At 42.6% G+C, this 27,562-nt stretch overlaps 1 protein-coding gene across 3 annotated transcripts in view; it reads right to left on the bottom strand.

The window, feature by feature from the left end:
* LOC149800667 (arrestin domain-containing protein 3-like) overlaps positions 1–27,562 on the bottom strand; it is a 331,927-nt gene that overhangs the window by 29,816 nt on the left and 274,549 nt on the right. For all 3 annotated transcript variants that reach the window (XM_089954709.1, XM_089954708.1, XM_089954707.1), the window contains exon 3: positions 7,292–7,414. In XM_089954709.1, coding sequence (XP_089810835.1) covers positions 7,292–7,414 — 123 coding nt within the window. The remainder of the gene's footprint in view (positions 1–7,291; positions 7,415–27,562) is intronic.

Genomic DNA, 27,562 nt, shown 5'->3' with positions numbered 1-27,562 from the left:
AGAACGAATAATAGAGCATTTTACAAATGCATGTCGAGGAAACAAATTGACTGATTTACGACGTAGCAAAATCAACCAGTGGGAACTAACCGTAAAAGAGCGTGGAGCAACCATCAGCGACATAGCGAGATTAGAAACATCGCTGAGATTTCCAATAACCGTTACAACGATAACCGGTGAAGTATTATACGAATCAAAGTACAAATCAAATGGGGCCCCAATCAAAATTATTGATCATAACGAACACGCATGGACGCCCGCGATCACAATATTTCCACGGGATAGAACAGTAAAGTATATACCCGAAGAATTCCTGGGAGAAGAATTCTCCCGGGATGGTTTTCTCGCGGAGAGGAAACTATTTGATGCTATTGCCTGCTTGTGTAAAAACGACCCTGTATCAGTGTGGTTACTTCGCAGCGCTGAAAACGATGCGGATACCTTTGATCAGTTTGTAAGACCAAACGGTGAATTATATCGCACTGAAGCGTTTCACAACAAGATGAAAAAAACCGCCATGGAATTTGAAGAGCATGATGAACAACTGCTAACAAATTGTTTTACGATTCCATCGGTTGCGGCTCATGTTGCAGCAAGGAAAAATGCGTGGAGACCAACGCGCAAGGAATTTCTACCGGATGTACAATCCAGTTGTTTGGAATACTATCACGGTGGACTATGGAACACTGAATACAGCCGCGACGCTATGATTTCCGTTGATATGGTTGCCTGTTATCCAGCGAGTTTTCTCGGGTATGGATCCGCCGCTGAGTATTTCAAACGATTTGGACACCCCAGACATGAAATGACTCGTGTTGCTATTAATGGACCACTGCCTGATTTTGATTTAACCGGATTCGCTCGCATAGTATCATTTGAATTCGCGGCAGGACTTCATCGCTGTTGTTATATTTGGATCGGTAGACACATGGCTGAAAAGAAGTGGCTGCCAATAGCGCTGCTACGGTATATGATTGATTGTAGCATGCTTGTATCGTTGATTGTCAGTGACGCGATTATATCATACCGGGCGCAGACTGAAGTCTGGTTACCAGAACCGGAGCGTCTAGATAGCATAATTGACGAGTCCAGAAAACACATTGATGCCGACGAGGAATATATCATCGAATGGTCCAGGAGGATATTCAACCAACGAAACCACGAGGCAAAAGATCTCGGTAGAAGAATAATTGGTAAGTTTACACAAGGTGGAAAAAACTGCGATTACAAACGATATTGCTCACGGCTGATTATAGATGACGCAGAATATGATTTCGTAATCAAGGACGCAGTGGCGAAAAATAGATACGTGAACTGCAAAACAGCTTTCTTGTCCAATGGAACGAGGTTGGGTACAGTTGTTACCTACAGCGATGGAGACAGCCCGGCGTATCCACATTTGAGGGCGTCAATGCTGGGTTATGCCGCTATCAATTTATTCTCGATGATAAATAGATTCCCCGATACCGCGGTTAGAGTAGCCGTTGATTCGTTTTATATAGACGTAGCGTATAAGGGAAACGTAGCCGAGTTTACTAGTCCGGACGAGAGTTGGGGTACATGGAGAATTAAAAATGAAATACGACGCGATTATTCCCCGTCAGCAAATGTCACCGTTGAAAATAATTACTTACGCGGTGATAAATTGTCAGAATGGTCTAATGCACCATCGTGTTCTGATCCAATTTGTAGACACAAGACGGTTTATTTAAGCGGCTGTGGCGGGTCAGGAAAGACGACTCGGGCAATTGAATTATTTCGAACGCGGGCAAGTATAATCGTGCTTACACCGACCCATAGACTAGCGCGAGAGATAAAACAACGAAATGTTGACGCCGTTACTTATCACAGCTTTTTTCGATACAACGGCGGTGAGTGGACTCCTGATCGAATGGGTGAAAAATTTATTCCTGGGTTTATCATTTGGGATGAGATATGTACTGTTTCGTTAGATGTTTTACAAATGTTTCTTGATTGGTTGCTGCTCGCGAATACAGCGGTGATCATGTGTGGCGACCATGGTCAACCACCACCATTTGTCGGCGAGGGTCCACATGATTGGTTAAAGGGTTTTGTGGACTATTATGAAGAAACCGATACTGATTACCGAGCACTTGATGAACAACTGCGCGGGGTTAAAAAATTAATCAGATTACAGCCGGATAGAATTCAGTGTGAAATAATCCGCGAGGTGATTCCGGAAACGCCGTTAAATGAATTCTGGGAAACATGGAGACCAAACGATTTGATTGTAGCGAGTAGAAAGATAGTCAGGGACACACTTCAGCGGAAGTTGTTTACGTTGCATAAGGAAAAGTTTCCAACGCGTCCAGTGCCATTATGTTATAGACCCGCGGACACACGACGGCAGAACATTGAAGTTGAAATTCCAGGCCGGACAGAAAAACAAATTCTCGTGCTGAATGATATCGTGCTCGTTGATATCGGTGTCGTCGAGGACGCGCTACGTGCTGATAAATCCCCGTGGACGCTAGGATACGCAACGACAATACATTCCTCGCAGGGACTAACTATCACGGACACAATTGTTTGGATAGTTGATAATCGCATCGAATGGTCGAATCTAGTCTATCTTGCAGTGTCCAGAGTACGAAGGATAAATCAGCTTCGAAGAATTGTTATTGACGGAGCCGGTGACGGAGTCACTGACAAAGTCACCATCGATGCAAGCGTCATTGATAGAAAACTCTCGGGTTACCGCCAACAGGATAAAAAAAAACAGCGGCGTTTTGATATTGATGCCGAATTAATAATCTCGCTACGACAACAACAGAATAATCACTGCGCGAGTTGCAATTGTATAATGAGTTGGCGTTATTCGGATAAAGACACTCGCCAATTTACCGTGGATAGGATCGATAACAGTCTCGGTCATGTCAAAAACAATGTGAGGTTGACCTGTCTTGAGTGCAATAGACGCAACGGCGCTAGTTAAGACCACGTGGTGGCAATTGAGTATCGTTAGGTATCACTTGTAGTTGCTCGCGTGTAAATCCGCGCTGAGGAGCAGTTGAATCCAGTCTATAGATCGGTGATCTACCAGTTGATCGTGTTATCGTTGATATGTTATGTGTGGTAACACTCCAAATAGGATCAGTAGCCCTTTTTTTACCGCCTTCAAGCTCTCCTGGTTCATACAGATATCTAACAGTGACATCGCCGAGAATCGGCTTGGAAACGCTATTTATTTTTGATTTTCCGGGTATATACTCGTATTTAATCGCGTCGCTGGGCTTCATGTTGATTGCTCGGGTAATCTCGTTATTCAACGCGGCAATTACGCCTGGCAACCTTTTGACCCATTCACGAGATCGTTTTTCTTGGATGAATTCCTTCGCGTATTGATATCCAAATAACCGTTCAGCAACAGTCCGATTGAATCGTTCAACAATTGCCTGATCACGATGTAGCGCAGTATGACCTCGTCGTATCGCGACGCTATGATGTTTCAGCGTTGATAGAACAGCGCCGCGAAATTCACTACCGGGATCAACTTGTAATAGATTTGGCCAGCGCAGAGGGCCTCTTCGATAAATTCTTTCAAACGCAGCGGCTACTTCAGTTGCTGACTTTGTTTTTAACGGCTCCGCTTGTTTGTATCGACTCGCAACATCAACTACGGTTAGCGCGTATTTGTAACCGTTGTCATGCGGCAGAAATAGTATATCAGCCTGATGAACTTCATTAGGTACGCTGACATCAAAGCGCGAGAAGTTGATTTGTTTAGGCGGTGGTAGATAAATTTGCCATATAGCCTGTTTGGATAACCAATTAGCCGCAGTGGCCTTTGTTACCTTTGCAGCGCTTGCGAGTTTACCAATTGCGGCCTTCCCCTTCCAGTATCCTCTCGGAGAATAATAGATGGATTCCATGTTGTTATTATAAACGCTATCGTTTTCAATTACCAGCGCCAGAAGCTCCGCTTCCAATCATTAATTTACCTTTCATAGCCGATTTTACCAACCATGAGGCCAATTTTTCTTTCACGGATTTATCAGGAATAGCATTTAGCGCGTGAATTAATTTTACATCCGCGATATGACGCTGTTGCAGATCGCTACTTTTGTAAGCAACATCATGAGCATGACACGCCTTATCGATAGCGTTTATTGGATACTCACCGGGTCGCGGCTGATTTTGATCATCGAGTCTAATATCTAATCGTGTTCCGGGGCCACAGTAGCTATATCCTGGGAGGTGTTTTTCTCCTGGATACTTTGCCCACGGTGTTCCGGGGAGTTTTGCCAATTTGGCTGCAATATCACCTCCTCGCTTTTTTTTAAAACATCCCCGGGTTTAATAGAAATAAATCTAAATTTCTTTGTACCGCATTGTACACACTTACCAGTAAGCGCCGATCTGTTATTTCTTGTTGTAGCGGTTGTCATATCATTTGTGCCAGTACGCACTCTACACTTCACACAATATAGATCCATAATTTATGTATAGAAATATGAATATAATTGATTTTTCGGCGACTAAAACAAGAGAACCAGTTAAGCATGTTGCAGCGTTACCAAACTCGATCCGGATGATTATCATCGGACCATCTGGATCCGGCAAGACGCAATTGTTACTCAATTTAATAATGAGATGGATGAAGTGGGATAAGTTGTATTTGGTTGCTCCTAGCGTAGATGATCAACGATGCTACGAGGTGTTGAAAGATTTCAACGAGAATGCATCAGCGATCGCTAAAAAAAATGTCATCGAGTTTATTACAGATATCAATGATGCACCGGGTATTGATGATATTGATGGCGACGTTAACAATCTAGTCGTGTACGATGATGTTATGTTAGACAATCAAAAAAACCCAGCTAGGATATTTTCCAGAGGCAGGCATAAAAACACTGACGTGATATATGTCACTCAACGATACACTCAGATTCCAAAAGTAATTAGAGACAACTGTAATATTCTTGCTGTGTTCAACGGCGTTGATACACACACGCTACGAAATATTTGGCAGACATGGTGCGGCGGTGACATGGACTTTAATGTTTTTCGAAACTTTTTTAGTCATGCTCAGTCGACCCCACATGGATTCGTAACGATAAATTTACATGATCCTCGGACACGATATCGTATCGGACTTGACCAAATATTCGGTTAGTTGTAAATAATTTTCATTGTAAATAACCACTTAGCAGCAGAGGGGGCGATGACATCGACGCGGTCGTCGCTGTGCTTACCGGACACTGACGACGCTGGGGATCGACGCGCAGAAGGTGTTAATTAAACCAAATGACGTCACCATCGTGTAAGATGGACCGACGTCGTTTTTTTTTACCAGCGCTGACTACACCGGATCCGCTGAGTGCAGAAGTAATAATTAAGCAAAATGACGATTGGACAAAATGTCGGATTCGCCCCCTCTGCTGCTAAACGGGTTGATTTTAACCAATGTATGTTGAAGTTTCTGTTTCCCATCTGGGCAATCCATGGAGCAGCACCTTGGCACGATGTTTTGGACAATACCACTGTTAAAAAAATACTCAGTATATTGATTTTCAGACCAAAACAGAGGTTCGAATCATTTTAGGGGAAAAAAAGAAATTTGGTTAAAATATGTACTGGATGTTTTCTTAGTAATTCCATTGTACCTCAGGCAACGTTGACTTTAAAAGCCTTGTTTTTAGTTGGATATGGACTTTATTCGTCTATGCAGACCTGTACTACTGACAGTGGCATTAGTTGTTCACTATATTCAAATGCCAATCTGCAGGCTAAATCGAATGAGAGCAATAGTGCCATAAGGCTTGTTAGAAAACCGCATCGTATACTGGAGGTACGCTGGGACAATACATTAAGTCATCAAACGCAGTATATTGTGTCGCTTATGCGGATTTCACTGTCAACACATAATGTCAATTTTTCAACACAGAATGTCGAAACCGTGTGATGTCACATTGTTTTAATACAGTGCCAGTTAGAGCACAGTAGACATCCATGTTTACCCTAGCGTCACTTTCACAACTAAACATTACATTGTTGCGATATATCTGTGAAAAGAGAATGCAGATGCAGAAAAGGATGCGGAAATTCCCATATTTACTGTAATGTATTTGTGACCGGATATTTGCAGTATTTGATTTGGAACAGTAGATTACAGAAGACGTAAACAAATTTGATTTCAAGTCGGAACTGCATCACATATTTACCAAGCAAATATGCAGTGGTTGGATAAGGTCGGGTAAGTTCTGTCAGATGGCACAATGGTTTATGTCCACCTTCTCCCGTGAACAGTGGCAAGTTTATTGGCTTCTGTATGTTAAAATTTGAGCCACGCATGCATATACGGTGGATTCCACGTTAAATATATAAGGTATCCATCCACCCCACCCACCAAACCCACTATCAACTGAACAGTACTCTTATTTTTACTAGTTGTCGTTCTTTTCTTGGCGTTTAATGTCATCTTTCATATGATGATACGTATTAAGAGGTCGTGGTTGCTGCGTACACGTAGTATACGGTTTTCTAAAGCAGACCGTTTATTCCCAATTCCCTCTCGTGACTCGAGTCGAAAAATGGCCGCCAAAATGTTGAAAAAAACAAATTCTAAAAGGAGGGGTTAGAAACGTGCTGCCACGATTGCAGCCAATCAGTAAAAAGAATACATCACAAGAAATTCTTGGGCTTGTTTGGACCATTCAGAATCACCAAAAGTGATGTGTAACACGTTTTGATATCAAACACATGAAACTTCACATATTATAGGAAAACTGTATCGACTATGTGATAATGTATAGTATGTATGAGATAAGATAGTATGGATTAATTTAGTAAACTAGCCTTCCATAAACATAACGAATTCTCAGGATATTTAGTTGTGGTTCTAGCCCACTTAATAATCTCGTCAGTTTAAACAACAGATCACTAGAGGAAGACTTACAAAAATGGTACAAACAGCTGCCTCGCTTGGCGCGCAGCATTAAGAGGTTAGTGTTAGGACTGGTCGGCCTGGTGTCAGGATAATGTGACTGGGTGGGACATCATGCTACATGTCTGCGGCATGATGCCCAGTGCCAGACATCACTATAAACTGTCACACTGCATGCGTCCTAGCGTTATGACTGAAAAATTTAAAGCTACGTTAAAAATCCAAATCACACACAGTTCACTTGAGGTGCTTGGAAATGGGGTCAAGATTGACCTCAGGTCAGCCTTACTGATGCGTTGTTGGATTTGCTCGGTAGTAAGATGCTCTTAGAGCCCTTGCGTGTTGCAATTTTGCAAGCTAACAGTTCTTTCGGTTAATACTTACGCATTTGCAGTAATTGTTTTATCTCAGAGATGTACTTTTCTTTCTTGTAGAATACTTTAACGTTTTTGCCACCGCCCTCAACCCAAAGTACTCTTGCCTTTCCACGAGCTTTTAAACGTATTTCTGAAACAATCAAGGAGTGCAATAAGACATACATACATGCATGCAGGCTTACACACACACACACACACACACACACACACACACACTCCTTTTTTCTCCGTTAACTTTACTTGTCAGAATTGTGAAGTATTCTACGATACTGAACACCTTGATATTGCACGCACTTGCAGGACATGTGTGCCTAAAAACACTATAGTGTATCAGGAACTACTTTGTAGACACACCATGTACACTCAGTTTTCAGACTTTGGGTTTTAGTTTATTATATTTGTTTGTGGATGAACTGAAGCAGCTGTTTCGTCTACTTAAAAGTAGAAATGATAAAGTGAACAATGTGGACGTGTTTACTGAGTCAAAAATGAAACTTTTTAGTAGCTTGAATTTCCTCAAAATGTACCTTCTTAGTTCTGCAAATCCGAATTATATGAGCTATGTCACGAATTCTAAAGCTTGATTACTAATTTCAAAATTGTACGTAATTTCGACTACATTCCAAATGCATCAGCATTCTCCTTACTGCACTCAAAATGAAATGAACGTGATATTCCATAGCATCTTTTTGATAATTACAGTTGAAAAAGTTAATATTGTTTCCACCTTAAGATTCCGAACATTCAATGACAGAACAGAAACACACCTGCATCTGAGTCAAGACGCGTCACTCCCTGCTCAAATCACATGTACTTCATATGGAATTGACGCAGCTAAATCTAGTCAATAATCAGCGGAACTGAGTAGAATCGACAAGAAATTTTCAAAATCCATTCATGCTAGACCAACTGGAAAAGTTGTTAAAATGCGCATTCATTCCCAATAAAACTTTAAATTTCAATTTTAAGTAGACCAAAACGACAATTCTTTTTTAAAATGATGTCGACCGCGCGACTAAGTTCATATTTCGCTGTGTTGTGCTATGTCCGCATTATTATTGTTGTTGTGTATGGATGAATCTACGGTTGTGTATTTATTTTGGAATACAGAATACATTCAATTATGTTGTTTCTTGTAGTGTATGTTTATGATTAAGACTTTGGTAGGATAAGAAAATGAGTATATAATAAAAAGGTTATTTTATTTGTATGGGAAAATATGAACTCCTTTTTTTTAGGATGAATACTGTACTCCCACAGGTCGTGCAGTATGCATCTGAAAAGACTGGTTCATATTTTCTCATACAAGTGCAGTAACCAATACATACATCCATACATACATACACATACACGCACGCACGCACACATACACATACACATACATACATACATACATACACGCACACACACACACATACATACATGCATGCATGCACGCACGCACGCACGCACACACACACACATACACACACACACATACATACATACATACATACATACATACATACATACATACATACATACATACATAATGGTATTGGTAATGGCTGAAAATGGATAAGAAATAACATCTATATATATCAATCAATCTATGTAACAATGTAACAATATATAATGTGAGCGGAACAGATACCGGCGCAACAATGGCATCGTTCATTGTGACAGAGCGATTTAAGAAAAACACCATTGATCCATCAGCTTCCTCAGAATCATTTCGAAGAAAAGTAGCTTAAAAATACTGTCCCAACGCTGAAGATTCACAAATTATAAACAAAATGCTCAAATGTGTTTTGGTTAGTTCTTTTTCTTTCTTTTCTGTTTATTCTCTTCAGAAGGGAAGAATATAAATTAATGTATACTGCAAAGCTGAGTACTCGATTCAATATCTACCACTGACCAGATGTCACCGAAAGCTCATTCCAGAAAATTTCCAAAAATGACCGCTCCGATTTTATCAGACTTATTTGATCCAACCCAAAGACTTTATGAAACAGAGTTGTAAAAATGAAAGGGAACTTTAGAAAGAAGGATTTAAAAGGAACAATTCTGACATAAAACTACTCTACTAAGGCATATAACCGAAACACAGACATCGCCTTCTTTAAGTCATACCACACCAATATATCAAAAATGCAAGAGAGCATCTGGAGATGTCGACAATCGATTAAATCTTACTAACACCTGAAGGCAATATTCAGGGAAATACCAATGCTTGAGTATCGTGGAAAAAGAAAGGGAAATAAACTAATAGATCACTTAATAGGAATCTAAAGTATATGAGACCTAACCTCCTAAAACATTACACACACAAGTGCAGACAAATGTCAACCCGTCTCTGAAAATAAAAATTAAAAGAAAACTATGAAAACAGAACACTCAGAATTTTGTAAGATTTTGCATTTCCAGACTTTCTCTTAAATCCCATGCTTTGCTTCTTAGTTACTTCTCTTTGAATATTTACCGTCCTTGATGCAAGTGTCAGATGTTTTCCCTTCATGACCAGTAAGTATAGGATGGCTATTAGATGCGATTTCTAAGCTATATTCCTAGAGCGACGTTTCATTGTAGCTCAATGCCAGCTTCTTGTGTAAATGCGTCTTTCCGGGCCAAGCAACATGGTCCCACCCTAAATGTCGCATACACAATTCCCAACGTGTTTGGATAATAAACAGACATATAGCTATTCGTTTCCAAAATGTCATGTCTTGCTTTATTGGGGTAAGAGGCTATGAGTACAGTAAACATGCGTGTACGTAAGGACAAACTGATCCTCTATAACCAGAGGCTTCTTTAAAATAACGTATATAAATATTAAGACTACAAATTCGACAAGAAGAGCACACCTCAACATAAAGCCAAAACAACAACGTTTTAGCAAAAATGTCATCGCACTCCTCATGTACAGGACATGTGCCAACCCGGTGTAGGCGAAATTATTCACTTCATGAAAAGAACGCATAACCACAAAAGCTATATCTTCAGCAACCTGAATAGAAAGTCACTAACCACCACCTAACCGAATATTCTATTCTGAGATGCTAACTATTGAGGCAAACACGCCTCTACGGACTCGAACTGGAAATAGTAATCTGGGCTCTTATGGCCTCAAACCGGAATGTAATACTGTGTGCCTATATGTCCCCAAAACGTAAGTTTATTACTCACGATATAATTTTGGTATTGTGGGCCCCAGACGGACAATTTTTGGTACTAAAAATGTCATTACGTAAAACAGGACAGGCTTCTTTGACCTCAAATGGGAATTTAACATTGAGGCTCACATTTTAGTGTTTATTTGTCCTTATACGAGAAATAAAATGATAAAAGTATACTTGCTATCCAGTTACTAGTTATATACTAGTTGTCGAACACAAAACCCTACACTATATTATCTAACACACAAAGCAGACCCCAAAGTTAATTATCCAAAACACCGTTTAGATATACCATCAATACCCATTTATCTAACAACAAACATCCAGTCAACTTCTATCTAAGAAGTAGCCATCTACTATCCAATACTCATTTACCAATACCCAGTTATTTACTATAAAACGCGCCATTTAGAGTGACCAATCCCCGCTTCTCTACTGTTTAGCATCAAGTTCTCCAGTATCTACTATCTAGCACTCAGCAATGTTCTTTCCAACACCTCACACCGACTATCAAGCACACTAAATGGGGTGACTAATACCAAGTTATCAGTGATGCATCACCACATATCACTAATATCCAGCACACAGTCTAGGATTGACCTGCACCAAGGTATATAGTATTCAACACACACCTACTATCAAATACACCGTTTGTAGCGACCAATACCAAGTTTTCTCCAATCCAAATACTCAATGATCTACTATCCAACACGAAGTTGTAGCGATATATGTCCAGTTAATATAAACTATTCAACATTAATGTACTATCCATCAAGACCGAAATTACTATCGTAAACGCTAATTTGTACGAGTAACACTTAACGTATCCACTAACCATTTGGTCGGAGTGATAACGTACAAACAAACACCCTAGTATGGACCAATGGACTAATGGCCAAATTAAACCAATTTGGAATAACTGGACGCTTGTTCAACTAGATTGGCGATTTCCTCACAGGCCGGAAAATTACCACAAGAATAGGCAACACCCATTCGGAAGAATTTTCACTCGAAAATGGAACACCGCAAGGCAGTGTAATAAGTCCCCTACTATTTAACCTAATGGTAAACGACCTTGATCTCAATGCAGCCTCCACAAAAATAAACTTGTCACAATTTGCAGATGATAGTGGCATATGGAGGAATGGAAATCCTGCCAATAACACAGTAGTTAAAGAAATCCGGCAGAGCCTAGAGAACAAATCACCATGGTTACAAAAACCACCAAGGATTAACAGTGAAGCTACCAAATTAGGCAATAAAGATGGACAAGAAATCTTACTAAAACCTGTACTGGTAAACAAAATCAACCAAAAATACCCGGACTATGTTAAAATATATACCGATGGATCAAAAACAAACAACCCACCAAGAACGGCAGCAGCAATAGTCATCCCTGAATTCAATATACAAACGGGATCCAGATTACCTGAAATTGCTCCATTTACACCACTGAATTCTGGGCTATACTTGAATCACTACAATGGACCAAAGACAACCAAATACCTAAAGCAGTCATTATAAGCGATTCCCTAAGCGTTATCAAATCGATCCAAAATCGCAATACACACCTTTGGGAACAATTCCTCGACACAGCATGCCAATTAATCGACGATATCACCACATCACATCAATTAGTCGAGCTCATGTGGATACCGTCGCACATTGGAATCTCTGGCAACGAAACAGCAGACAAAGTTGCACAAACCAAACTAGCAGATGAAAACTCTATAAAGCTTAACTATAGCTCTACAGAAGCGCTAAGCTTCGCACAAACATATATAGAACAAACATGGCAAGATATTTGGAACTCCTCCACAAAAGGTAAAAAGCACCATGAAACCCCCAAAAAACGTAGATAGGAACATACATCTACCTAAGGGTACCTATTTAGAACAGAAAACCATAACCAGGATAATAACTGGAAAAACTAAACTAGCAAACAGTTTTGGAAGGTTTATAGGGCCCAAACCAGCAACCATTAACTGCTTTAACTGCCACACCACCGAAGATCTACACCACGTATTCAATATATGCCCAAAATATCAACCCGCTCGGAAAATATTTATCAAAACCAAAAAGAGATTGGATCACCACACACATACCCAGAGTTACTTATGGACTCTAATAAAAATAAACAATCAGCATATAAAAATATTAATCAATTCATAGACTCAGCAGGACTTAGGAACAAAATATAATTACGATCCCCACAAAACCAAAAGACCCAGTAACTAGCTAAATAAATTTAGAAGCCACCATATAAAAACCCATAACATATCATTCAATTTTATAAAAATATTAATAAATAATTCACTTACGAAGCACCTATAAAAAAAACCTAAGGAAACCGCAAAATCGGATGTCCTAGATGTCCTTAACGAACCGAGTAATCAGCTAGGACTCCGGTCCTAGATGTCCTTAACGAACCGTGTAATCGGCTAAGACTCCGGTCTCTTGTTAAATAAAGTATAAATAACATTCAGTCTCTAAAAACATTAATAAATAAATAACTAAAAGAGGCAATGTCTAAAAACTTATAAATAACATAACGTAGGAAGCACACCCTAAACACCTCGACTAGTAATATCATAATAACCTTGAAAATCTCTCTTCATACATGATTTCTACCAAGAACCTCTATAAACAGCATAGAACATCCCCCCTACTTTTAGAACATTTTGAAGAAGAAAAAAAATCGAAAAAAAAACAACCGCAAGAAACACCAGATAAATGCAACAAGAAACCAGCGATGTAAAGCAAGCAGGACCGTTCCCGAGCGCACCTTTCCACTAATGACAGCAGTAGTGAAGGGGGGCACCCTACGGACAATGGGAATTAGCATTACAGACCCCCTTGGGCAAATCTACGGACAATGGAAATTTAACATGGAGAAAAATCGTGGGCAAATCTACGGACAAGGGGAATTAACATGGGAATAAATCGTGGGCCACTTTACGGACAAGGGGAATTTAACATGGCGATAAATCGTGGGTCACTCTACGGACAAGGGGAATTTAACATGGGATTTTTTTTAAAAATTTTTTTAAAAAAAGGGGTAGGCAATTCAAAGACTATCTCTTTTCTAGAAATATGGCTGGCCCTGAAAAGGGCCTTTGGTTTATGTTAATATGCCCTTAACATAAAGGGCATTTGCGACATCTTCTTTTCCTCAAACTTCGTCTTACAGCAGGGCCATACATCAGAGTCCTCTTGAGGCAACCTTGTCTCTCTATATAGACTCTTCTTATCCACAGGCTGCTGTTGGTCCTGTGGACAACGGTCCACTTGGATCGGACATACATGAGCATGTCCGTCCTGAACATCATTGTTGACACAAGGGTTGAAGATTCAACGTCTGTCCACATGTTGAGGCTCCGAGAATAGGTGAATCAATGCAGTGAACGGCGCTTATTTATAGGGACAGGAAGGATTGAAACGGATTGAGTTCATTCACCAATCCTAACACGCGTTACAGAATTCAGTCAGCCCGCATCCAATCCGAAGAGAGCAGTCTGTGACGTCACGTAGTCTATATAGATTCGCTAGCGCTTGTGTGCAGTCAATCTATGCGACAGTGATTCAACATGACGGAAACTCAGAAAACGATCCATTGGGGTGCACCAGCAGGGGAGACTGCCCAAGGGAACTCGGACTTACTTTCAGAAGAGGTGAATTGGGATTTTGTGGATTTTCTCTCCTCGCAAGAATTTGTTCCGGAACCTTCGTTACCTTCTTCATTACCGCAAGTGGAAAATTTTAGACAGAGACAGAAAGAAGAATTGGAGAAATTTATACAACGACAAAAGGAAGCGGAACAGGCTTTTCTCCTACAGCAACAGCAACAAGAAGAAGAGGTAAGAAAAAAACAACAACAGCAACAGCAAGAAGAAGTAGCAGCAAAGAAACAAGAGGGTGAAAATCAAACGGTCACGGTACTGTTGGACATTTTAGCGGAGTTAAGAAGTCTGAAACAAATGTATCAGACTTCTTTATCACGACCGAAGAGAATACGACCTTCCCGAGCTAAACACGTTAACCCTGTGACTAAGCCTACCGTACCACCCTTAGTGATTTCAACCCAATCATTATCAACATTACGCAGTCCAGAAGTAGGCCTTGGTCGTGGCAAAGGCATAAGGCAGTTAAAGTTGATTGCTTAAACTCACCCTTTCACCATGAAGAAAAAAGGCCCTTTTCAGGGCCACCCAATACTCTTGAAAAGAAATACAATTTCAATTTGCCAATAACTCAAAAAAATAAATAAACCCCACCCATTTTACCCTTATAGTACGTGTCTGTGTATGAGTGCGTGAGTGTACGTTCTTATTTTAAAATCACAACTCAAAGACACTTACCTTATATCATTCATTTATTCTTTTCTCCATTTTTTACAATCCAATTCACAATTCACAACACAACACTTTAATTAAAAGTTCATTGACTTCTTCTTTCTCCTTGTTTACTCTCTCTGTTTTTTAAATTTCTTCACCGTCTTTTCCTCATTTTCTTCCCTTCTTCTTTTCTTCTTCTCCTCTTTCTTTGCCTCTTGTGAACAGAATTGTCTTTTTTCTTCCTCTTCTTTCTCTGAAGAATCCCTCTCTTCTTCTGAAGAATCCCTCTTTTCTTCTGACTCCTCTTGTTTCTTTTTTGGGCAATCTGGAGACCAATGTCCTTTTTCTTGACAATAATAACAGGTATCTTGACTTTTGTCTTTTTTAGTCCCTGTTTTTGTTCGTTTTTGACGGTCTGGACACTCTGAAGACCAATGCCCTTTCTTCTGACAGATATAGCAAGTATCTTGACTTTTATCTCTAAAGGAAGGAGAGTAGTCTGTCGGCTGGTCTGAAGAGAATTTTCTAATGACCCCTCGCAAAGCTCTGACGAAACGTTCCATCTGGTTAGTCTCTTCCATCGTTGTGCTCGGCTTGAGAGTGAAATGAATAGTGAAAGGACAAGACACACACCCTTTTATATACGCTGGTCTGCCATGACTATAAAGTAGTTTATGGTGTTTGAACTTGTCATTTGACTTTTTGCTTTCAAGATGAAACGATCCCATTCATTCGAGAAGAAAGAAGAAGAAGAAGAAAGTAAGAGGCAGAAACGTGATCTATCGCCTCGTACCAGGGCTGAAATCTTGGCACAAATTCATGCCAGTGATTTTGAAGAGGACATGAGTGAACCAGAATCCGAACCCTCTAAACCAAGTCCACCACCCTTGTCAACCCTGAAAAGTACTATTCCATTCGAGAGACGGAAAAGCGCTCCTCTAGAAAATTTAGAACCACGGCTTACAAATACACGGTGAAGTTTAAAGATTTCAAGGCTGAAGTACCGTTAGAGAAAGCAGAAGTGTTCATCACCGAGGTGTGGGATTCTTTGCTCACCACACTCAAGCGACAATGTCAACCCAAAGAAGACGATCGCTTGAGACTTTCCATACAACACGACGGTTAGAAATCCCCTGTTTGGATCGAGTTTAGCACCCCTGCAGAATTGACTGCTTCCAAAGTCATGGACAAGATTCAACACGTACAACAATCTAATGATCAGTTTGACATCACCGATGGTAAAGCCACACTGGACATGACCCACGTCTCTCCTCCTCAAGGGACAGGACGCAAAAAGATGTTATTGGTGGACGACCTTCGCAACACCAAAACAAGTCTCGTCCGAATTGACAACCCTCATGACCAGATGTGCTTAGCCCGTGCCATCGTGGTGGGACGAACCTATGCCAACAAGAACGACACGGTAGAATGGAAAAGAACCTGGGACACTATTCAACGTTCCGACCGAGCCAAACAACTAAATGAAGCAGAACTCCTGTTACAACAAGCCGGACTGCCCAAAGACACACCCTGTGGCATTCCTGAGATGCAAAAATTGCAAGATGTCCTAGCTCCACGATACACCTTGAAAGTGCACCCTCAAGAAGTGCGCGGACCTCTATTGTTTCGAGGGCAAGACTTTAAGGACGGAAAATACATTCATGTCTATTATCACGATGACCATTTCGATACGATTACCACTATCACTGGATTCCTGGGATACAGTTATTACTGTGAGAAATGTGACCATGGTTATAACAATCGAGAGCAACACAAGCATTGTGGATCGAAATGCACAGGATGTTTGGCCTCTTCACCCTGTCTGAGCGAAGAACCAGTGCCTTGTTCAACTTGTCTGCGCACGTTTGTCAGCCCTACCTGTTACCAACAACATTTGAAGACGCAAGGTTCACAGAAGAAATGCGCTTGTCAACTGCTGAGATTGTGCTCTACGTGTGAACAAGTCATACGTACCAATAATACCAAGGCACACGTATGTTCAGGAAAGAAAAAATGTCACATTTGTCACCACATCGTGGACTTGGAACACCAATGTTACGTGCAAAAATACCAACCCCCACCAGAGAAAGAGGACGGTCACAAGAAGAAAGGCAATTTCATCTTTTTCGATTTCGAATGCATGCAAGAGACCGGCATTCACATTCCTAATTTCTGCGTGGCTCATCGAGCGTGCGAGAAGTGCATTCAAGAACCTATCTTCAGTCATTGCCCTCACTGCAGCAAGATTCCCGGAGGACGTGAAAAAATCTTTTGGGGACCGAACACGTTAGCCGATTTTGCCCAATGGGTCTTAGACCCCGTCGACAAGACGTGGAGCCAAGAGGACATCGAACGTTACCGAGATTGTCATCGTCATGCCACGGTGATGGCTCACAATTTCTCCGGATACGATGGACAGTTTCTTCTCAGATACTATACGGAACAAGGCACCGAGCGTCCTAAAGTGACTTTGAACGGAGCCAAAATCATTTTCATGCAAGTGGGACAAGTACAGTTTAAAGATTCGATGATTTACTTGGCCATGCCTTTGAGTCGAATGCCTAAAACGTTTGGAATGACAGAAATGGCTAAAGGGTACTTTCCACACTTTTTCAATACGGAAGCCAATCAACATGCCGTTCTACCCCATTTACCCGAGGCTCACTATTACGACCCCGACAACATGCGTACCGAACAACGAGAAGCTTTCTACGCTTGGTACCAGATTCACGCCTCGGACCCTTTCGACTTTCAGGAAGAAATGCTAAAGTATTGTCGTTCCGACGTGGACATTTTACGGCGTTGCTGTGGAAAATTTCGAGAACTGTTCATGGAACACGGAGGGGTCGATCCTTTGAAAGAAGCTTGCACCATTGCCAAAGCGTGTTCCTTAGTGTATCGACAACGATTCATGCCTGAAAAGACCGTGGCTGTCATCAGTCCTCAAACGACCCACTTTGTCAAACGTCAATACTCGGTCAAAGCCCTACGTTGGTTACATTACTTGTGCGACAAGGAAGACAAGTGGATTCAGCATGCCCACAACGGAGGGGGCGAAAAGACCATCGGAACGTATTCGGTCGATGGCTGGGACTTAGAAAACCCCAAGATCGTGTACGAGTTTAACGGTTGCTTATTTCACGGATGTCCTGTTTGTTACCCTGACCGTGGCACTAAAAATCAGTTTTTGCAACGAACCATGGAAGACTTGTACCAGGACACTTGTCAGCGACGCCTAAAGTTAGAACAGGAAGGATACCAAGTGGTGGAAATGTGGGAACACGAGTACGATCACCGTATGAAAACCGATCCCGAGTTTAAACGCCTCGTGGAAAGTTACCAGTTCATGGACCCATTGAACCCGAGGGATAGTTTGTACGGAGGAAGGACCAATGCCACCTGTTTGCTGTACCAAGCCGACGAAGAGAAAGGAGAAGAAATCAAATACTTGGACGTGTGTTCGCTGTATCCCTACGTGTGCAAATATTGTCGCTTTCCTGTAGGGCACCCGCGATTGCTGACGGAACACATCGACCTGAAAAACATTCGACAATACGAAGGCTTGATCAAGTGCAAAGTTTTGCCTCCCACGAACCTATACCATCCCGTCTTACCTCACCATTGTCAAGGCAAACTGATGTTTCCCTTGTGCCGTACTTGTGCCGAAACGTGCAACCAAGACCAACCTTGTCAGCATACCCAGGAAGAACGTGCCTTGACGGGAACCTGGGTCAGCGTAGAATTGTTCAAAGCTCTGGACATGGGATACCAACTGTTAGAAGTGTACGAAATTTGCCACTTTCCCAAGACACAACAGTACCACAAGGGTGACCCTACTCAGAAAGGCATTTTCGCAGACTACGTGGATGCCTTTTTGAAACTGAAGCAAGAAGCCAGCGGCTATCCTTCCTGGTGTCACACTCCCGAAGACCAAATAAAATTCAAAGAGAAATACTACGAACAAGAAGGCATCACTTTAGACCACATCGAGAAAAACGAAGGCAGGCGATCGTTTGCCAAAGTGATGTTAAATTGCTTGTGGGGTAAAATGGCACAACGACCGTGTTTACCTAAGACGGAATATTTGACAGAACCTTCCCGCTACTTCCAGATGATTCACGACAAAACCAAATACATGAAACACGTGGACGTCGTTCGAGAGAATTTGATCTTGGTCAATTACGAAGAAGATCTGGACTTTGTACAAGACGACCCTTTTGGAAATGTCATCATTGCGGCTTACGTGACAGCCCATGCTCGCTTAAAATTGTACGAAGCTTTAGAACTGTTAGGGGAACGCGTCCTGTACTTTGACACGGACAGCTGCATTTACATCCATCACCCGATTCAACATCACCCTAACATCGAAGGAGACCGTTTAGGAGCCTGGACAGACGAGCATCCCGACGACAAGATTCTAAGTTTCGTCAGTGGTGGTCCAAAAAATTACGGCTACGAATACCGGGACAAACAAGGAGAAGTGCACACGACGTGCAAAGTGAAAGGACTGACTCTGAATTATCGTACCAGTCGAGTGGTCAACTTTGGGGTATTGAAAGAAGCCTTGCAATCGGGAGAGGATGGAAACTTTAAAGTGACCACCTATCAACCGAACAAGATTGTACGTTTACCCACTCACCACATCGTCAGTCGACCCTTGGAAAAAGTCTATCAAATCGTGTACCAGAAGCGAGTTCGACTTCCCAATCATTTCACCTTACCGTACGGTCACGTCGGTATTGGTCTGTATATAAAAAAGGAACCCTAGGCAAGATCGATAGTTCATCGTGACTACCAAGACCGAGCGAACAAGATGAATACTTTGAAAGAGGCATCGTTCCAGTTTGGGGATTGTAAAAAAGTTGTATCTTCCTCTAGTGTGACTAATATTGGATGGATAAGACCCATGCATTGCGACGGAAAATGTCCGGAAGGAAACTGCGATTGTCCATGTGGTTACCATTGTAATTGCGTAACGGAGTTTGCAGACGAGTGCGATTGTGAGCCTTGCGATGGATACGATGCTGTACCTTGTGACCTGAGCGATGCCGTAAAGCATCATGGGAACTTTGTTCTCACTGCCCCTATCATGGAAAGTGATGCTGTGCGTGTCAAACCTGAGGGATGCGAAAGCGATGCCGCTCGTCCTCTTAGACATTTTACCGGGTTTAAAGGGGAATGTCGACCTTCACGTTTACCTCCCTACGGATGTCATCCAGCCCTGAGCAAACTTCTGCCCATGTCACTCAACCCTCATCGAAACGAACCTGTGAAAGACGAATATTCGTTTCCTGTGCGTTTGTCGGAATACTGCGACTTTGAAAATCGTCTTCAATCGTTCAAAGGAAAATGGCCAAAGTATCTGGGAGGACCGACCCCCGAAGAATTAGCCAGAGCCGGATTTTTCTACTTGGGCGAAGGAGATAAAGTCAGGTGCTTCAGTTGCGATGTGACACTTCACCACTGGGAACCGCAAGATTCGGCCTACGTTGAACATGCTCGATGGTCACCGAATTGTCATTACTGACCCTTAGTGGGACCGAGACATTGAAGTAACTTCTTACCATAATAATCTGTTCATGGATACTTTACAAGAGAACATTCGTGCTTTGCCTGTGGAGTTGAGAGAACGCATTTACCGAGAGCTGGTCAAAATACAAGTGAAACGTAAAGAACAATTGCATCCGTTACGTCACCGGTGTTTGAACCACTGGTACCTGAAGGCTATACAAGGATTGATTCAATTGAAAGTGTTCCATCGGACGGACATTGATCAACGATCCTCTAGTTTTAAAAAGGATTGGTTTGGTATGGACGATTGTAGTTACATCATTGTAAACGTACTGCATCGAATTCCAGAGGAAGAGTTAATGAATTACCAACATCTTGAACACAATGTCAACTTAGTGAAAGAGGAAACTTCTGAACGAATTGTAATGTGTAGATTAGTGACTCAACGATTTAAATTTGACACTGAAGTGAAACCATGTGTGTGCAAAGAGTACATTTCTTGTGTCAGACCAAAGAGGATTTAGTATGACCTATTCATGGATACTTTGCTAGAGAACATTCGTGCTTTGCCTGTGGAGTTGAGAGAACGCATTTACCGAGAGCTGGTCAAAATACAAGTGAAACGTAAAGAACAATTGCATCCGTTACGTCACCAGATCTTTAACCACTGGTACCTGAAGGGTATAAGAGAACTGATTCGTCAGAAATTGTTTCAGTGGTCAGACCTTGTTCAATACTTCCAGGCCCCCGATGATTCACGTGTTGATCATTTTGGTTACTTCGAGATTCACCTAGAGCAACCCATTGAGGAAGACGAGGTAAAGGATTACCAACATATTTTCCGTGGAATCTACTTAGCGGAAGAGGAAACTTCTAATCGAACTCTGAAGTTTCGGTTACAGTATGCAAGATTTACATTACCCACTGGAAAACGAACATCACTGGCTAGAAAGTACGTGTATTCTTTTCGAAACAAAGAGACTATAAAAACAGGCAGCTATGCCACGGCTTATGTCGTATGTCATCCAACAGATTCCGTGGAAGGAACTCAATGACCATATTCGAACCGTGGATCATTACCATCGATTATTACAAGAACTTTATCCATTCAATTTGGGACGACAAGTGGTGTGTGTCTTAGTGACTTGTTTTCTGGGATTTCGTTTACCAGCCGATTCTTTGTGGACTCTTTACGATCAGTACTTACCACCTCCATGGCCTTAAATGGTCACGAAAAACTCCTTTTGCTCAAAGCCTTGCGTTTTCATCTGGATACTTCTCGACCTCAACAGGAAAAAAAGATTCGTCAACTTTTAGCTACCCAAGACGTGTATGACGATGTGTGTGTAGCTTGTGACTTACATCCCCATTGGACAGATGTCCGTGCCTGGAAAGAATGGGATTTTGAGGCTTGGACCCAAGAAGTGGCCCAGTATGCACGAGAGTTGTTCAAGGAAAAAAGTTACTTTTCAACCCGTGTTAGTGACGGTGCCAGAAGAACCCGTCACCCAAGACAGGACTGTCGTGGACAGACCTGAAAGACCTTTTCGGGAGGACACTTGTGTGACTTTACCCCCTGTTGAACTGGTTAGAACATTACCCAAAACATGTGGTTGTACAGACACTTGTGTTTATTCCACGTTCATCGTTATCATGTGCCTTTTATTCTTGTACTTAAGCCTTTGGGTTGTATGTATTTTTGTCTTTCGTGTTCATATTTGAAACATTCAATAAACGTGTTCTGAAAAAAGTATATAAACTCTTGTCTTGTTTGTTTTTCGTGTCACAAGTGACATTTCTCACACCATGGCTACCTCTGCTGTCTCTGCTCCCTCTTCCTCTACTGTCAAAGTCATCGACGAACACTTAGATCGTGCCAGTTGGGAGGCTTTGTATCTTCGCCATCCCTTTAACATGCTCATTGCTGGACCTAGCGGTTCGGGCAAAACCGAATTCGTCAAACGTTTGATCGAACATAAACATCATTTGATCGATCGACCACCTCAACGGATCGTGTGGTGTTACAAAGAGTGGCAATCGGCGTACAGCCTTCTGCGAGAAAGTCAAGGCGATTCCATCGTGTTTGTGGAAGGCATTCCTAAAGAAGACGACGGCATCGTCTCTGACTCCCGTCAAACCCATTTGGTCATTTTCGACGACATGTTAGGAGAAGACGAAGAAGAAATTAAATTGTGGTTCACGCGCAAAGGGCATCACCGTAATGCCAGTGTCGTTTACATCACCCAAAATTTGTTTCAACAAAGTAAAGCCCATCGCACCATCAGTCTCAATGCACATTACGTGGTCTTGTTTAAAAGCCCTCGAGATAAATCGCAAGTGCAAGTCTTAGCCAAACAGTTAGGAACGCCTTGGCTGACTCAGGCGTACGACGATGCCACTCAAACGCCACACGCCTATTTACTCGTCGATTTGAAACCTACCACTCCCGATGCTTTGCGATTTCGTACCCACTTGTTTCACCACTGGTGCCAAGACGGAGGGCCTGTCCTGTACACGTCTCCGTCCTCGACTTCATTTCACTCCCCATAAAAAAATCTATAAAAACCTCAGACCCTTTTTCGTCTGTCTCACACTCAGTGCGAACATGACGTCCCTTCAGTCGCATCTTCCCGTCAAATTGATTCGTGCCTTGTATGGCATCAGTCGAGAAAAAGATCCACAAACACGAGCTCGTGTCTTAGAAGCTAGTCTCAAAGAAGTCTTACGATGGTTCACGGTGACGGCACGTCAATTACTCCAAGGAATCATTCAGATTCCTCATCAAACCAAACGCTTTTTCGATCGAAACAAAGTCGCTTTGGTCCAACTGGCCGATCCCCGCATCGACACTCAAACCAAAAAACAAATCCTTTTGAAACCTGGAGGGAGCGGTACTCTAGGAGGGGTCATCATTCGCTCACTCTTAAGATGGTATCCTAATGCCCCCAAAGTTATCCCTAAGACAAAAGTTCAACGAAGCCCCAAGAAGAAAAAGACCAGGTCCCCAAAGAGAAGAACTTCTCCAGTGGCGGGACCCTCCTCTTACCAGACACCACCCCGAAAAAAGAAAAGAAGCCCCCAGAAAAAGAAACAGAGAAAAAGTCCCCAGAAAAAGAAAAGTCCACAGAAGAAAACTAGTCGCAAGAGAGGCACTGCGGCCAGGACGCAGCCTTACACTCGCAAACCACGACCTGCCACATCGGTGACTGTGTCTCCGACAGCCTCACGTTTATCCACTTCTCCGTTGATGTCACCAGGAACTGAAGAGTACTTGGAGACGTTGATCACACCAAGAACTTCTCCGTTGATGACCCCCAAAAGAACTTCCCCAGTGGCAGGACCTTCCAATTTAGCGGCAGTGGCTGCTGCTCACAAATTACCTTCTCCCAAAATCAAAGTCCATGAAAGATCGGGCATGTTACAAAGTTTACTGGATTTGTCCAAGCAAGAACTGACTCGATTTAGTCCGTTACGTACCCCTGCACGACGTGTCATGCCTGTCATGAAGTTGATACGCCGTAAAGACAATCAGTGGCGACGCGTTCCAGTATAAAAAAGGCCTGTGACCAAGTAGGGTATCAGTGTTCTTTTGGTGCTCCTAAAGATTCAAAGATGTCACCCTTCAGAAAACCCCAAGGAAAGAAAAGGAAAGGACTGCCACCACGTTTAGCCAAACATGGGGACCTGTTATCTGTCCTGTCCAAAGCTTCTCCACCCCTACGAAAAAAACTCATTCAAACGGCCTCCAAAGAGGTCATCGATACCGTCTGCGAATGTTGTTTGAACGTTTTGAAAGGCACGATCCCTTTGTCCAAACACCAGAAACAATGCTTAGGCAAACATCGTCACGTTCTTCGCCAAATGGTTCAAAAGAAAATTCCCATTCGTCAAAAAAAGAAGATGTTGGTTCAACGTGGAGGCATTTTGCCTCTCTTGTTAGGCCCCATACTGAAAGGAGTCTTGGGAACCATGTTGGGAGGACTGATGGGAGCAAGATAAAAAGGCCTTCGAAAGTCCCAAGATCTCAGAATCGACCCCTGACAACCCCATGGAAGGACGAAAACTAGCTTTAGTGCCTTACAAACGATGGATGGAATACCATCGGTGGCAAGAACAACGCACCCCGCATTTACCTCCCAATCCCAATTTGAGCGAGATGTCCCAGTTACAACACGAATTGCAGTCCTTGATGGATCGCCAAGATTTGTCCGAAACAGAAAAATCGCAAAAGTACGGTCAACTCTTGCAACGACTGCAACTCTTTCACCAGAAAGCTTTAGACGAAACAGCTTTACCCACTCTAAAAGATTTTAAGACCTTGATGAAAAGTCCAGCACCATCATCATCATTACCACCACTACCATCCCCAAGGGTCACCAGAGATGCTACCCCACAAAGACCTGAGGAAGAAGAGATGCGCGAAGTGTTTCAAACACCGCCAGCAGCTCCCATTTCGAGTAAGATTGCAGCATCCTTATTGACCCCGTCCCCCACACCCCAACGAGAAGAAATGAAAGCTTGGGTTAAAAAGATGATGTCCACGCCTCCTTCGACAGAAGTGAAAAAGAAAGAAGGGAAACCAGAAGAGAAAAAAGAAAAGAAGACCAAAGCCATTCCATTGCCACCTCCACCTCCACCACCACTACCTTCGACTTCTACTCCCGTAGCCCATCGGACACGTAAATCCGTTTCCAAACCACCCTTTCGACCCACCCAAAGTAGCATCACCGAAGAGTGGGTGACTTATTAACACACCAACACAAAATAATAAATGGAAAAAGTCTTAGCCAGCATTTACTACGATCCCTCACATCCTGCAGGTTACGCAGGAGTTCAAAAATTGTATCGTGCTGCCAAAACTCGACTGAAAAGTCTCCGTTTACCTCAAGTGCAACGATGGTTACAAGAACAAGCTACCTACACTTTACACAAACCCATTCGACGCAAGTTTGCCAGAAGTCGCACCCGAGTGGAAGGCATCGATCATCAATGGCAAGCCGATTTAGCCGATGTCTCTCATTTGGCCAGCTACAATCGTGGCTACAAATATTTGTTTTGCGTCATCGACGTCTTTTCCAAATTTGCCTGGGTCGTACCCTTGACTTCCAAATCGAGCAGCGAGTTAGTGCGAGCCCTACAACGGGTGTTGAAACAAAGCGGTCGTCACCCTCTTCGATGGCAAACGGACAAAGGCACCGAATTTCTGAACCAAGCTTTCCAAAAAGAATTAAAGAAACGTGACATTCATTTTTTTACCACCGAGAATCCCGAAACCAAAGCCAGCATCGTGGAACGTTTTCAACGCACTTTGAAAGAACGCATGTGGAAATATTTTACGCATCACCACACTCTGAAGTACATCGACATCTTACCGCACCTGGTGCAAGCGTACAACCAATCTTACCATCGAAGCATCGGACGTGCCCCGCAAGACGTGACTCCCGACAACGAAGTGCTGGTGTTCGAGCGCCTGTTCGGTACGTCCCCGACGAGGGCTGTCCCCGAGAAAAGTGGAGAGTTGGCCGTAGGAGATTGGGTGCGCATTGGCAAAACCAAACGCACTTTCGACAAAGGTTACTTACCTAACTGGACGACCGAACTGTTTCGCGTTACTGGACAAGTGCATGGCCGTCATCCTACCGTCTATAAATTGGAAGACATGAACGGAGAAGTACTCAAAGGAACGTTTTATTTGCCCGAGTTACAACGTGTCACCAAAAAAGAAGACGACGTGTACGACATCGAAAGCATTCTCGAAAGCAGAACCCGTAAAGTGGGCAAACGACGTGTCAAAGAAGTCAAAGTACGTTGGAAAGGATATCCACCCAGTTTCGATTCTTGGATCGACGCTTCGCAAGTCATCGACTATAAAAAGAAGAAGTGACCATCATGCCCTTTCACTCAGCAGACGCAGCTACGTCGACCACTCCTTCTTCCCCTAGTTCTTCTGTGCAAGATTTACAAAAACAACCCTTGTGGGTGTGGTGTGGAGAACGTGTGCCTAAAACGCAAATCGTCTTTTTCTGCCAAATCTTCGTGGTGTATTGTGTCATCGGGGCAGCCATCGCCAATTTGAGTTTGCAACAAGGAGACAAACAATTGTGGACCATTTTATTGAGCAGTTGCATCGGTTACCTGCTTCCCAATCCCTCCCTGAAATTCTCCTCGAACGGGAACGTTGTGTCCAGTGCCAGTGCCAGTCACCACTCCAACAACAACCACAACCAGAACCCCATTTTGGGCGGAGACACACCTCTGACATCCACTAATATTCCCTCGGACAGCCACAGAACTCTGGAATTATGAGTCACCAAAATCAATTTTACTTAACCTTACCCAGTGACAGTTCCATGGAGGTGTTTCCCAACAACACGTTGTGCTGTTACACGGCCAAATTACCTCAAGCCATCCCCTTAGATCACGAAGCCCATTGGGAAGTGGCTTTAGTGGAAATGATTCACCCAACCCAAGTCCACAATGTCATTCCCAATCAAAATTATTTTAAGGTAGAAGTTCATGACAAACAATTGCAAGATGAGTTGGATAAGATTGGCACATATACCAATAAAACCTATGATGACAAAACTAAAACGTGGACCTACAACTTGTCCATTCTCCCAGGCTATTATTTCAGTGGTCATCATTTGGTCAGCGCCATAGCCTCCAAGTTTAATGGCGTGTTTCTGAAAGCTTTGGGGAATGTCCAAAAAAGTGTCACCCTGGAATACCACAAAATAGCTCGTCGCTTTCTGATGAAATTTTCTGAGGGGTCCAAAAAATTCATGTCTTTCTTATTTTGTCCTGAATTGTTTGACATATTGGGCGGTGACATGGAGATGAGGCAGATAGGAGAACAAAAAAAATCCCCCGAATTACCAGTCATTTATGACAACGACTCTTTTGCCAAGTATTTTCGTTTCCCGGTAGAACTGAACCAAGGACTGAATTTGATCTTCGTGTACTCCGATGTGGTGGAATACAACGTAGTGGGACACACCTCCGTGCCGTTACTGCGTGTCATTCCTTTCAAAGTGGATTCTGCCACAAACGCTGACGAGGAAGGTGGAAACACTTATCACGTCCACCGCGAATTTGTCCATCCTCACTATTTGCCTGTCAGCAAGTCGTATTTGGACACGGTCAACATTACTATAAAAGGAGATTTGGGACAAAATATTCCATTCACCAAAGGAAAAGTCACGGTGAAACTCCATTTTCGAAAACGGTTCTCTCACGACTCGTAAGTAAGTCATGTATCCAGTGTACCAAGGGGTGGCT

This window comes from Sinohyriopsis cumingii, chromosome 4 (assembly GCF_028554795.1).
Source record: "Sinohyriopsis cumingii isolate HCF-2022 chromosome 4, ASM2855479v2, whole genome shotgun sequence".
NCBI lineage: Eukaryota > Metazoa > Mollusca > Bivalvia > Unionida > Unionidae > Sinohyriopsis > Sinohyriopsis cumingii.
Note: the sequence above shows the minus strand (reverse complement) of the source record. Positions and strands in the feature narration are given on the sequence as shown.